General features: G+C 33.8%; 2 protein-coding genes across 4 annotated transcripts; both read right to left on the reverse strand.

Moving 5' to 3' along the window:
* Positions 1-166: 166 nt before the first annotated feature.
* Positions 167-4,890, reverse strand: LOC109813510 (uncharacterized). The gene is made up of 3 exons (XM_020377702.3): positions 4,082-4,890; positions 1,550-1,660; positions 167-672 (listed from the first exon to the last, which is right to left on the reverse strand). Exons 1-3 carry the CDS (start codon positions 4,679-4,681, stop codon positions 520-522), a joined length of 864 nt encoding a protein of 287 aa, XP_020233291.1. The 5' UTR covers positions 4,682-4,890; the 3' UTR covers positions 167-519.
* Positions 4,891-6,900: 2,010 nt separating this feature from the next.
* Positions 6,901-11,708, reverse strand: LOC109813497 (RNA-binding (RRM/RBD/RNP motifs) family protein). 3 transcript variants are annotated; one of them, XM_020377685.3, is made up of 5 exons: positions 11,362-11,708; positions 10,252-10,322; positions 7,638-7,829; positions 7,372-7,499; positions 6,901-7,268 (listed from the first exon to the last, which is right to left on the reverse strand). In XM_020377685.3, the coding sequence occupies exons 1-5, from the start codon at positions 11,567-11,569 to the stop codon at positions 7,220-7,222; spliced, it is 648 nt and encodes a 215-aa protein (XP_020233274.1). In that variant the 5' UTR covers positions 11,570-11,708; the 3' UTR covers positions 6,901-7,219. The 3 variants fall into 3 exon arrangements, with proteins under 3 accessions (XP_020233274.1, XP_082925394.1, XP_082925393.1); XM_083069268.1 differs by lacking the exons at positions 10,252-10,322; positions 11,362-11,708 and adding an exon at positions 9,120-9,467; XM_083069267.1 differs by lacking the exons at positions 10,252-10,322; positions 11,362-11,708 and adding an exon at positions 9,019-9,467.
* Between the last annotated feature and the right edge of the window lie 1,947 nt (positions 11,709-13,655).

Genomic DNA, 13,655 nt, shown 5'->3' on the forward strand with positions numbered 1-13,655 from the left:
TTTATTTTGGGATGAGTTCTTTACTACATGGCCCTAACCAATAAACATTTCCAATATTTATCGATGATTATTGAAGTTATTTAAACATGACACAGAAACACGCAAGGGAGAAAAAAAGATGATGTACCAAGCCTTAACCCACCAACATAAGCATGAAGAAAGCAAATTGATGAAGAACAGCTTATAAACTTGAAATGAAAATACATGCACAAGCACAAAGAACCAACAGATAAGTTCCTGAAATTTTACTACAGAACTACTGGACATAGTTCAACAAATTCTCCCACAGTAGCTTGTCTTGACTCTCGCGTAATCTCTTCTAACCTGTACTGTATCCACAGCAAATTTGAGATACTCTGGAAAAAAAAACAATCATTATTTATGTGCTGATAAAATTCTGGTAACTTTGATTTTGTGTAACAATCGTTGATTCAGTGTACACAGCAAAAAACAAAGAATACTGCTCCACGTGTTGCCACTCCGAAAATTTGGGAATTTCCTTTTATTTTAACCCAATCTTCATATTTGGTGCACCTTCGATTTTACCTCATCCTCAGCTGAGTTAGACATTTCTAATGTATCTTGTTGTTCACTGGTTTCATGCTTGCTTTCCCATAGCTTACCCGCCTTCCCAATTGCAAGAATCAGGTCAAGTTGTTTTCGCTGTTGTTCCTACATGAACGCTCAGACACAACCAAGACAAGTCAAATTCAATGATGAAAAGCTGAGGATGGTTTGATAAGTAAAGTTGTCAAGAAGATTTTTACCAAGCCATATATGGTTAAACGGATCCATAGTGAATGTATAACTTTTTTCATTATCAGAAAATTTATTAAAAAAAAAAAAGTTTTTTTTAATTTTTTTATTTTACATTTGCACACTGCACATGCTCCAAGTGTAAAATTTGTGACTCAGTAATTTGAATACACATCCCAATTATGTTCTACGATTCAGAATATTTCTACCCAACTTTAAAACAAACATGCCCATTGTTTGCTGACATCCCCTGTAGATTATGAGTATATGTTAACACCCTTGGTTGGCAATATACACCCACATAATTCTAATAACTAGATGTATGAATAAAAATTCTAGGTTTCAATATAATTTTTGGTTTTACTTTTACCTATAATCTACTCAAATTTGGTTTTGGTCCCAATGTTTTAAAATTTAGGTTTTGGTCCATATAGTTTCATTTCTATAAGGCTTTAGTTCCTGCTACCCACAATACGCCACTTACCCTTCAAGAGATAGCCAAATCAAGACCAATGTCTAGTTAACTAAAAGGACTCAAACCTAAACGGAAAGATACTATAGCGTAAAGGGATTAGGGACCAAAATCTTAAAAAACATTAAACAATAAGGACTTAAAAAAAAGTATAGGGACCAAAACAAAATTGAGGTAACCTACACTACTTATACCAAAAATATATATTTTAACCTAAATTATATAATATAATTACAAACAAAATAATTCTACCTACCTTCAAAGTCCACTAGTATACAAGCATATTTGATTTGTAAATTGAGCCATAGGAGGGAGGATTACCTGCATTGCTAGTAAAACCTGTTGAATTTCACCAAGTTCCTTCTCCAAAATGTCTGATTGCACTGCTAATGCTCTAGCAGCCTCAGAATTCTTCTGCGCCAGAGCTGCAGTCTTCAAGAAATGAACAAATAATTAGATATCTTCTCCAGTCAGATTTTATTTTATTCTTTATTCTTTATATCGATTCAATATATTAAGCTTCAACCATTCATTCAAAAATGTTACCATGGCAAGGATAATAAACATTAAGTTAGTCTGTTAGTGAATGTACACTTTTCTATTTTTTAATAAAAGCATTTGAAAATTGCCTTGTACTAGCAATTGAATTAACATGAAATGCAGTCACAAAAAACTTATTCCAATTCAGACTTTTTAACACTAGTATGAATAATGTTAATATAAAATATTTTACAATATATTTCATATAAGTACCAAAGACAAAGTCTGGTGTTTTCGCTGTGCTGTAAACATCAAATAGAGCAGACGAACCCACATTCAGTAATGTGGGGAAACATGCTCCTATCCGTTTCAAAAAACTTCAAACTACTACAGTGTTAAGTTTTCATTTAAGCTTCATTATCTTTAACTTTGCCCCCATCATGGTAATTTTTATCATACTATTTTTTTTTTTCATGTAAAGTAGGATATTGTTTTGTCCCCACTACACAAAATGTCCGAGTCTGTCACTAAAATGGAGTGACATGCCTCCACCACAGCATTCCTTGGTTTGGCTCTACTTTCTTTGTCTGGCCTTCCTCTCTTGCCATCAGATTGGCCTTGTTGAACTTCCCAGAATTGATGTGCGCTCACCTCTGTTGTGATATTCCCCATTTAGTTTCCATTTCCATTGTTAGAATTTGCTTGGTGTTCTTTGGTATTGTTCCAGTGAGGGATTGCAGTGTTTCTACTTCTGGTTGATGGCTATTATTTATCCCTTCAATATGATTTCAATGATGACACCTGTGATCTGTGATGTCTTCCTCAATCAGCAAAACAAGTGTTTTACGTTCTAAGGTCTCTAACTCTTCAACTCCTACAACTGAGCCTTTAACTATCTATCTTGGGCTGCTGCCATTCAGCTCTAGTTTAATGGCAAAGAATACTTACAAATACCCCTGAAATCCACTCTGATATTCCTACTACTGACCAGACCATATGCAGTGAATTGATGCTCACTGCTCAGCAGTGCAGATGTAACTTTTGTGGAAGTAAATCAGCAATTCAGCATAGTAAACAAAACCAAAAGGCACACCTAAGCCACTGAGGTGAGGCACCGGTTCAGTGCCTTACGGGTTGAGGTACTACCACTCTACCCATCAACTTCAGTGAGGCAATTGTTCAATTTTATTGCCTTACTGAATTTAATCAGTAGTCAATCTTATATGTTGACTGTTGTAAAATAACCAGAAGACGAGTCAACTAACTTACTAACTGTGATTCGAATGGGTCAAATAAAAATGTAAACAAAATAATTAGTTTTAAGTGATCACTGACTAATGGCAGCTTCAGGTTCTGTAAACAAACTAAATTTGAGAAGAATTAGTGGAGGATCACCAATGATGGGTATTGAACCATGTATTGATGAACATGTTGAAGATGAAGTCTTCTTTAGGGATCACAATGAAGAACTGATACGTTAGTAATGGAAACTAGCAAGGGAAGATGGTGTTAAGCAAGAAAAAATACCTGAAATCTAAGCAAATGGCTAACATAAGCTTAGTAAGAGCAAAAGGATACTGACATATGGAGCTTGATTCAGATGACAAATAACATGATGTTGAAGGAAAACCAAAATCTAATGCAGAAGGAAATGAAGTTAGGACACCTGCTAGATATAAAACCATCTATAGGGCTTCCACCTAACAACTTAAGCTTTTGGAGAAGTATCTGTGTTTAACATGATACCAGAGCATCTAAACTGTTAGACTCAAGAATTTAAACACAGAATATTGCATTATGTAAATAATTTAATCTGGTTTATAGGCCAGATTCAAATACGCAATAACAAACAGGGTTTTCCCTAACAAGGAGTCTCCTGCTTCCACTGAAATTGATAAACAACTACCCTCCCTTCCGTCTCTGACTTCACGAATCCAGTGATGATTCCACGAATCTATTTTTCTAATAAGGACCTTTTAGCAAATGCAGGCTATTATGCCTTTCTGTTATGATTTTAATTAGTAGGCCTCCCAAATTTGGTTATGAATCATAATCTGCAGAGTTTGTCAGCAATTTATTATTGTTAAAAAAAGAAAAGCTATTATGCTATCAGCCTTATTGTATTAAGAACCCTGCTCTTACTACTACTTGACCTAATTACTAGTGTCATTCAACAAACTCACCATATTATTATCAGGTTCAGCAAACAAACACACATATTACCCTAAGCATTCGAAGTTGCCAATCATGCATTACACACGAGATCCTTACAATGCTCGGCAAATGAAATCCCAGGAAACTCACTCACCAAGCATACTCCACACGTTCGAAACCATCACCACGAGAATAGTTTTCCAAAATGAGAGTAGTTACCTCAGCTATGGGATCCTTCAAACCCTTCCTCGTAACCCTAAACCTAACCCCCAATTTCTCGAGCTGTCTCGACAAAACCCTAACAACCGTCGCGGAACTCCTCAAATCCTCCTCCAACTTCTCAATCCTCTCGAGCAAGTTCACCTCCGTCCCACCCCTCCCCGTCTCCACGCACACGCGCCTCCACTGGCGCCTCCGAATCCAGGCGCCGACCGAAACCCCGAAAACAAGCATCGCGACGCCGAGCGGAGCGCCTCTGGCGGCGATCCCCGCGAGGAGGTCCTTCTTGGAAGCGGCGAAGGCGAGGGCGGCGGCGGAGACGAGGGCGGAAGAGAGGAGGCAGGAGATTTCGAGGAGCGAAAGGAGAGAGTCGAAATTGGAATCGGCGGCGACATGTTGTTGGGATGGGAGGTGGAAGGAGTCGGCGCGGACTGTGAGGGAATTGAAGCGGTGAGCGGCGAGAGTGAGGTGGAGCGGGCGCGAGGTTGAGGTTGCGAGGGAGAAGGAGAGAGAGAGGTTGCAGATTCTATTTGTGGCGCAGAGTGCGTGGGTTGAAGAAAGCGAGTGTGGGAAAGGGTGGTGTTGACAAGTGAGTATCATTGTTGCAAGTGCAAGTGTGTTAGTGTGGAAAAAGAAGCAACATTGATTATAGAATAAACAAGTAGATATATTTCTGAGCTTAGGTGACCAATGACGATAGCTTCCAGGACTAGAGAGCTAGAGAGTTGAGTATGTGCAGCGCCCCATCCCCATATCACTGCTCACTCTGCTCACACTCCCAACCTTTTTCTTTCTTTCAACACCATTTGGGACGACTATTTTCCTTACATTATTTAAGTGCCGGTTTTTATTGATTTTAATATTTTACTATTTTTAATATTTTATGAATCAAATTAAAGGAAAGTTTATATATTTAATAAGCATAATTTTTTTTTTTTTTATTAATCCACAATTTTATTTTTCTTATTTTAAAATATAGACATTTGATCTTCTTATTTTTAAAAATAGAAATTTTTGTTTAACTATCAATTTAAAGTTTATTAATCATTAAATTTTAATATTATTTGTGAATTTATCATCATTCAAGTGACATGATATATTTAATAATATAAAATGTAAAAATAAGAATTTTTAAAATAATATATATTTAAATATTATATTATTAATTATCATATCTTTTAAATATGACTAAAAGTTGAAATTTAACAATTAATAAGTATTAAGATGACAAAAATACCAAAATTTTATATTTTGAAGAATATGAGAATTGACTGTTTCTATTTTAAAATAAAAGGTTCAGAATTGCATATTATTAAGAATAGTGAAATCAAAATTACAATTTAATCTTTAATAAATATTAAAAAAATTATATTTTCTTTACCGCTCCTTTCCTACATCGCGTGCCCAATTCAGCTCAGTGATAAAACTCCATTTCCTCCAAGTTTGTTAGACTTTGAATGCTAATGCCTCGAGTTTAGTGAAAATATATGCCTGAGATGATACAGGTGTTCCATCAGCCCTTTTTCCTTGAAACCATGTCCGTGTTATAACAACATAGCTGGAGATGGTGAAAGTTAGACATTGAGACTGTTTGAGAAATCATTTAAACCAATGCAAACCGAGGTTCACTCTTTCTGATGCACCAAATGGTTAAGTAACTTTTTTTTGTCTTTTTTACTGAACGTAAATTTGTAACTTTTCAACGGTAAACTAAAAATACATTGGGTTCACTACCACTTGTTGTATCTATCTATTTCTAGCACTTCAACGCATAGAAGGAAAGGCAATGAAAGTGATAACAGAGGGAGATCAGATATTGTCAACTTGGATAGCGTTTTCTGTGTTTCATCTGGTAAGTAACCCAAATTTGGCGTTCTCAAAGATTTAAGGCCCTATCGGAGATATCGCAATTTACCAACGGCAAGAGGTGCAGTCTTTGCAAGAGTAGAGTTATAAAGCAACTAAACTATTAAGAACTAAAATATTTTTCATCAAGTTGTTAGTGCATGCGCTCCATCACAACTCCGTATCTTTAAACTAGCTGTAAGTGTTTAGCACTTCCTCAGGAAATGATTCAGTTTATCCTTTACCTTCCCATGATAAGTATAAGCCATCGAGGTCCATTTCACCAATCAAATTAACTTTAGCATCCAATTCGCTTTCAGCATTTGGGAGGGCCTTTCATGAGAAGCTGCCAACCTAGCTTTAACTAATATAATTTTGCCAACCCATGCCCTGTCCTTGAACCAACAAGGAATGTATTCGATGTTCTTGATGAGGTCAATTTCCTAATATTTGGAGACAAGCAAACAATGAACCACAACATGTGATTAAAGATACTTGAGATTCTGCAAGCCAGTCAAGCTTTTGGGTAAGACAGCAAAGAAATAAACAAGATTTCAGTTTCAAGATTTGCAAAAAATGGACGTAGGCAAAGTCTAATGTTGGCACAAAAAATATCCAATTACTGTAAGTGTATGAGAAAGATCCAAAGAAAAGTAGACATTTATGTGATGCCCTGAGAATGGAATGCTGAAGACCTACAAGAAATGCTTAACAAGGCAATAAGTGGATATAATAATATCCGCAAAGCTGAAGATTTCTTCAAGGTTAACACATTAAGTGCTCCATCTCATTGAACACACGATACAAACCTGCACAACAAGATCAGTCTAAAAATAATATCGTGCTCGGTATTTCCCTCCACGAAACAAGAGCCTAAAGGGGGGAAAGGGAGACAGAAATTGTCGTACGACCAATGTCATAAATTATAACCCAAAATGCTCCATTAAAACGCCATTTATATTTGAAATCTGATATGATGATAAAATTTAAACAGAGATTTGATCAAATGTTGAGTTTATCAAAGGATACACCTTCGGCCAGTATAAACTATAAAGACTGTCATTGCAGCGGAAATAGTCACCAACATAACATTCAATGGCAATTGTATAACATCTTCCAAGAACTACGCAAGAAAAATAGAAGTTTAACAGCAGCCTAATACAAATGGACAGTACTATTCTCAATTGCAGAGAATATAATACGGAACGAAGAGTGTCAACAATGCCCAAAATTTTAAAAAAAAATTTGCTCCTCGATGCACCATCTTCATATTACACATTCCGTATAAAAGTTCTAGTAGTACGGCATGTAACGATTTGGCCTTCTAAACCTAGGAGCCTTCCTGCAGAATATTTAATGGAAAATGTTAGAAAATTCAAAACATCAATCAAAACTACAGGGCATATTCATAACATATGCATATTTATATGAGGCACGCAACATACCCATATCCATAAGGGGAGTAAAAGTAAGGAGGAGTATATGGCCTCCTGAAGCCATATGCCATGTAAGGATTAAAGCGCCTAGGACGATATTGTTTCATTCCAGGAACATTGGTCCTCTTAGGCAAAACCTGGAAACACATGTACCCAAATGTTTAAATTAAATACTAGTAATTTAAAAGAATGATCTCTTGGCTGATTGAAACAATAGCTATTGAAACAAACAATAGCAACCTAGTTCAAATAACAACTCAATTGATACAATTTACCTTCAATTGACGTCCATGCAATTCAGATTCATTCAACAGGAGAGCCTCTTGAACAGCTTCAGCTTCAACAAATTCCACATAAGCAAAACCTTTAGGCTGGCCAAACTTATCTGTCAGGATAGTGACTCTGTTCACAGTGCCACAGGATTGAAAGTGTTGCTGCACTTCTTCTGGTGTGCACGCATAATCAACCTGTAAAACACAAATCAATTTCTAGTCATTTTGATGCAAATAATATCATGTTAATCCAAAAGGTGCTTACACTTGATTCAGTTATCATAAGAAAGAAACCAAATTCCAGAATTACATCATCACAGATCACACATATACATATGTTAACATTGTTCCCGTAAAAATGTATCATATTACCCAAATATCTTTAGTTGCAACAACTCTTATTAAAAATGAAAAATATTAAAGGTTATAACGTAATTAATGATCTATTTAATTGGGAATTGCATAAATTGCAACAATTCATATGAAACTCCAAAGCATAATTTCTCTGATCCTTCCATTCTATATTTACATTATTACTGTTGTCTCAGAAAGGGACACAAAAAATAAAAGCATAAAAATTCAGACAGACTTCTGAAAACATCAGAACATAACCATTCTACCCTAAAAATCAAGCTGACACGTTTTACTTTATTTTTTTAAAGGATGGCCACACTCTTAGATCTCAAACATTAGTGCAACTCATCAACAAAAATATGCATTTCCCCAACTCCTTAAACATCAGAAGAATTCCAACAGTTCTCCATAAACCCTTTCAAACTGACTCTTTCAATTTTTTTAATGAACAATTATTTTTTCTAACTACAACATCAACAGAAATATGCATTTTCCCAACTCCTCAAACATCAGAAGAATTTCATCAATTCTAGCTCCATAAACACCAACTCCAATTAATATGACATCCCAAGCACAAAACCTAACCAAGCTACACATCCCATATACATAATTTTAATGTTTATAGTTATTATACAGACTCTTCTTGAACTCTTGCATTCTACCCTCTAGTTTTTCATCATCCTCATAGCAACTTACAACAGCACCAACCTTTTTCTGGTCTATAAGTTACCCCCAAAAATTAACAAGTAATGCATCACCAATAAAAGATGACCAAGCAAAGCTTTACCGTATTGGTCAGAAAACTCAGAATTCTAACCCTTTTTGAAAAAAATTGCACTATTTGAATTATGTAAAATGTGATAGAAGAGGGGTAAAAAGGGTAAAATGAAAAATAATCATCCACTGGCAACTTAATTTGTGAAATGACTTGAAATGAGAAAGGACAAGCCTCAAATACCAGGTAGTCTAATTCACAAAGATGAAAACATTTATGAAATAAAGGGCCAGTAGGGAAGCAGCAGCTGCATACCCATTGGCATGTTGGCCAAATGACACAGAACAGAGGCACCACAGACCTCACTGCAGTTAACAATAGGGCTCTATGACTACAATTGCATGCCCAACACTTACAGAATGTTCTTCCAAAAGAACCACAAGCTGTCTCCTCCAGGAGTGAAGCTGATGCATCTTTAACACATTCTACTCCAGTTGTACCAGTTTCAGCCATCCATGAAATGCCACTCAGTTTACTCAACATATTCTTTATTTTTATCATCTTCAATTTTCTCATTTTTTTTTTCTCAACTTGATCTATTTTGCCTTCTCTATAATGTTTTTTTTTTCATTTTTTTCTTTTTTCTTTTAGTTTTTTTCTTCTCAATTTTTTTGATTTCCTTCCTGTGATATCTTATTAAATTTCACAAGCACAATATACTTTCTTTTCTCCCCTCTAGTACAACCCCTAAGTAACACCAATTACAGTGTCCCACACACAAAATACAACGTAAGCATCCCAGCGCTAATTATAGACCCTGAGTAACGACCCTGCGATCATAGTCAAAAAAAAGTCAAACCCTGTCTCCAAGATTAATAGTATTCACTCCAAGACAAAAGAACATGCAGTTTGAAATATATCATAGCAAAAGAAAACATCACAAAAGAAGCCTTGAGAATTCAGTTTGAGACCCATTCAACCAAATTTTCTATTGACACAACTAATAGAATTATAGAAAGCTTCAAAACCATGCCAATTTAATAGATGACGGAGATACCCATTTAATATATAGCCTAACTTAGGACAAGTCTTTATCCCTGGTGACAAAACAAGGGCATGAAGTTTCAAATTTTACAATTACCAAAAGTCAATCAAAGGACAGTCAGGAAAAAAGCTACATAAAGGCACAAGGGAGGTTTGCTAAATATTTTATAGATTAAGCTAAGTCCATAACATAGCGTTAGCAAAAAATGGATTACAAAAAAAAACAAAATGTACCAGGCAGCTCACAATAAAATACTCGACGAAACTCAAATTTCCAACTTGATAGGCTTATTTCTAGTATATTTGAACCACAGACTCCAATGACCAATGTTTCTTATTTGTTTTTCACTACTTTTTCCTCGTATCACACACAAATACCAGGATTAGAACAGTTTGAACTAAATCTATGAGCTCAATCACTAGTCTAAAGAAAAAGCACAATGGTTCAAAACTTCAAATAGAAAAACTAATGGTAATATGAAAATAGAATAGGATGATTCATACATTGCCAACAAAAACAGACCGAGCATCTGCCTCCTCCTTGTTTGCCTGAGAAGCAGCTGCATTAGTAGGATCTGCAAAAGAGATTCAATTTAAAAGTTGAAGAAAAAAAAATGACAAAACTCTATTTAGATTGTAGTCACATGATTTGGTAAAATCAGACTTCACAAAACCTACTTCAACAAAAGACATTTAGTATCATATTCTAAAAGGATCTCTACTAGAAAATGGCCGAAGAAGACGCCTCCAATGACAGTGGGCAGGCATCCCTCAAAGTTGAAAGAAGGTGGCTGTGTTTCAAAACAGAGGGTGACGAAAGAGCAAAAGCCCTAGCTTTCACTTGAGTTCTGAAAAAATCCCCAAAAATCAACACTGGAAAAGGGACAAAAAGGGGTTTTTGATTCACATTGGCATCGTGCCACTATACAGAGCTATTTTGCCATGATTTCTCCCACAAATGGTGGCAACGGCTGTGATGGAAGACACTCCACACCACAGCAGCACCATTAATAACTATGGAATCAACTAGAAAGCACGGATACAACACGATATAAAGATGCGAAAACACACAAGCAAGGTAATAAAACAAGTTTTAAAAATGTTAGTACACAACAGACAACACAACCATAACATAATGTATAAAATTAACATAAAATACAAATATTAAATCAAAAGATAGAATTTAATGTTATCAAAAATCACAAGTAAGGTTTTTAAAAAATGGCCCGCAGCTGCGATTTCAACCACTACATAAAGGTATTTAGGGTTTCCCCAACCACAATTGTGGCCTCATCAACTGCATTTGTTCGAAATTCCCTATAATACTATCGGTGAATGCAATAAAACCAAAACTGTAATTTAAAACCTTGATCACAAGGATGAGTTTAAAGAGGTCTATATTCAAGATCCGGTGTGTTTTACGTTTTATCAATAATGATAAAAGAAGAGTTTAAAGTGGCTATTATTCAAGCCCTGGTGAGGTTTAGGTTTAGTCAACAATCTTAAAAGTGTGAATGAAAAATTCCACGTAAATCATAAGCTTTTGAATAGTGATTAGTGAAACGCCGCTAAGACATAATTGATTGATTAATTAAAAAGGGGATAATGAAAAACCTTGAACGCTGCCAATCTCCTTCTCGACCTTGGCTTGCATCTCCCGAAGAGCAGCTGCTTCCTCTTCCATTTCCTTCAACCGGCGCTTCATCTCGTCGAGCTCCTTGACGGCGGCGTCATCGTCGGCGGCGGACATGTCAACGTCTCCCTCCATCTCTCCCTCGTCGGGGATCTCTCCACCGTACACCTCGTGCTCTTCCTCCTCCATCTTCCGATTCTACACACAACCCAACGCAATCAACCCTTTTTTCTGCCCTACACTCTCTGCCAATAAATCGCAATGAAAATTAGGGTTCTGTTCATTATTTATACTGGTTTTACATGTTTGATTTGGGAATTCCACGATAGCACTGAATGTTCCTATCCGGTGGAGTTTAGAATTTTACTTTTATTAGGATTTTAGCACTTCCCATAATATTTTATTTTATATAATTAATTTTATGATAAATAAATATTTTCATATATTTTATATTATAATTAAATTTATAATAACTAAATATTGTTTAAATACTTAAATTATATTTTAGATTTTATAATTAAAAAAAATAGTTTGTGATAGAAAGCTAATTTTAATTATTGGTGATTTATAAAGTATTAAACTTGATTAGAAGAAATAAGATAAAAAAATGATAGATTAAATAATTAGTAAATACATTAATTTTAATCTTTTGAATGAGATAATTTTAATTTTTTAATTTCAAAATATAATTAGTATTTGAATTTTTTAGGTAATTATATTATTGATTTAAATATGATTTTAATCCCTCATATTTAAAATTATTTTTTTAGGTTTTTATAATTTTAAAAAATATTATTTTAATTCTTATACTCAAAATTTCTTAAAATTTTTTAAATATTAAGACATAAAATTTATTTATTAGTATTTCTGTTAGTAAAAATATCACATTAAATATATTAATGATGCATAATTATTTAAACTTATCACTTTCATATATATTATTAGTGATATAAAATATTAAAATGAGTTTTTTTTTTAAATTACAGGATTAAAACTAATAATTTAAAATTTAATGAAACAAATATTAATTTATCTTAAATTTGAGAGATTAAAAATATATTTAAATATATGTTATTGCTATGAAATATATATCCCACTCAATTACGTTTTTTTCATATATAATATTTAAATTTGAAGTCTTGGTTAAGGTGACTTGATTAATATTTTAATTTTTACAATCAAGTAATAATTTTTATTTTATATAACTTAAATTTATAAAAAAAATATTTTAAAATATAATTTAAAAATTGTAATAAATAAATAAGTTATGTTTTAAATTTATAATAAATAATTTATATTATGATGAGACATGTGTTATAGAAGATGATTTTATAGAAACTTAAACTTTGTTTTGAAAGTGGATATTTTAGACTGCTTTAATATTGATACCTAAGTAACTAAGTTGAATGGTGATTTTTCATGCATTATAGCCCGAAGCAATCACCATGCGATGATACCTAAGTTGAAAGGTGTGCCAAAATTAATACAAACAAGATTCTGATGAAATCTTTAGGTTGAGAGGGGGTGTTTTGTTTGTAATATATTTTGAGACCATGAATGTGTATTTTTGCAAGCGAAAATAACAAATGTTAAATTACATTAATTTTAAGCATAAAAAAGGACTAAACATAAAAAAGAAAAAACACTAATCTTGTGTTCTTCCACGATTGATATTTGAAGTTGTGTTTGTTCTCACCTTTGATTTTTATTGTTGTACGTAGAAAAAGTTTGTTTTTCCAACATATCATCATCGCAAGCAATTCTCTTTATCAACACCTCACAACTCAACAGTCGTATCATCAATATGTGAACAAACCATTCATCAATGAGAACGTTTGCCAATAAAATCACTCAAAGTTAATTAAAAATGTAATTAAGATTTTAATACTCTTTTTCGTGTTATCATGAAGTAATTATACTTTGACCCGTTGATTTATTATATTTAACGCCATGTTATCACGTGTTCGTTTTTTTTATTATATCTTGCAACTTCACATTGAGGTAAAGAAGATTTTCTTTTGAAAATGGTGATTTTAGAGATTTTTTTTATTTTTTATTTTTCAGCGCGTAGCTGAAGGAGAAAGCATGATTTTCCATACACTCTAGGTTGAAAGCAATTTTTTCTCTGCAATCAATAAAACCTAGATTCATTTAAAATTTTGTTTCTACATTAAATTGTGTTCCTAAAAAGGAAATATTTCTCTCTTTTTATAATAGAAATCTCTCAAATCATTTTATTATCTTACTTTCGCGACAGGTAAACATGAACATAAAT

The sequence above is a fragment of the Cajanus cajan genome, chromosome 2 (genome assembly GCF_000230855.2).
Source record: "Cajanus cajan strain Asha chromosome 2, NIPB_CcT2T_4, whole genome shotgun sequence".
Lineage (NCBI taxonomy): Eukaryota > Viridiplantae > Streptophyta > Magnoliopsida > Fabales > Fabaceae > Cajanus > Cajanus cajan.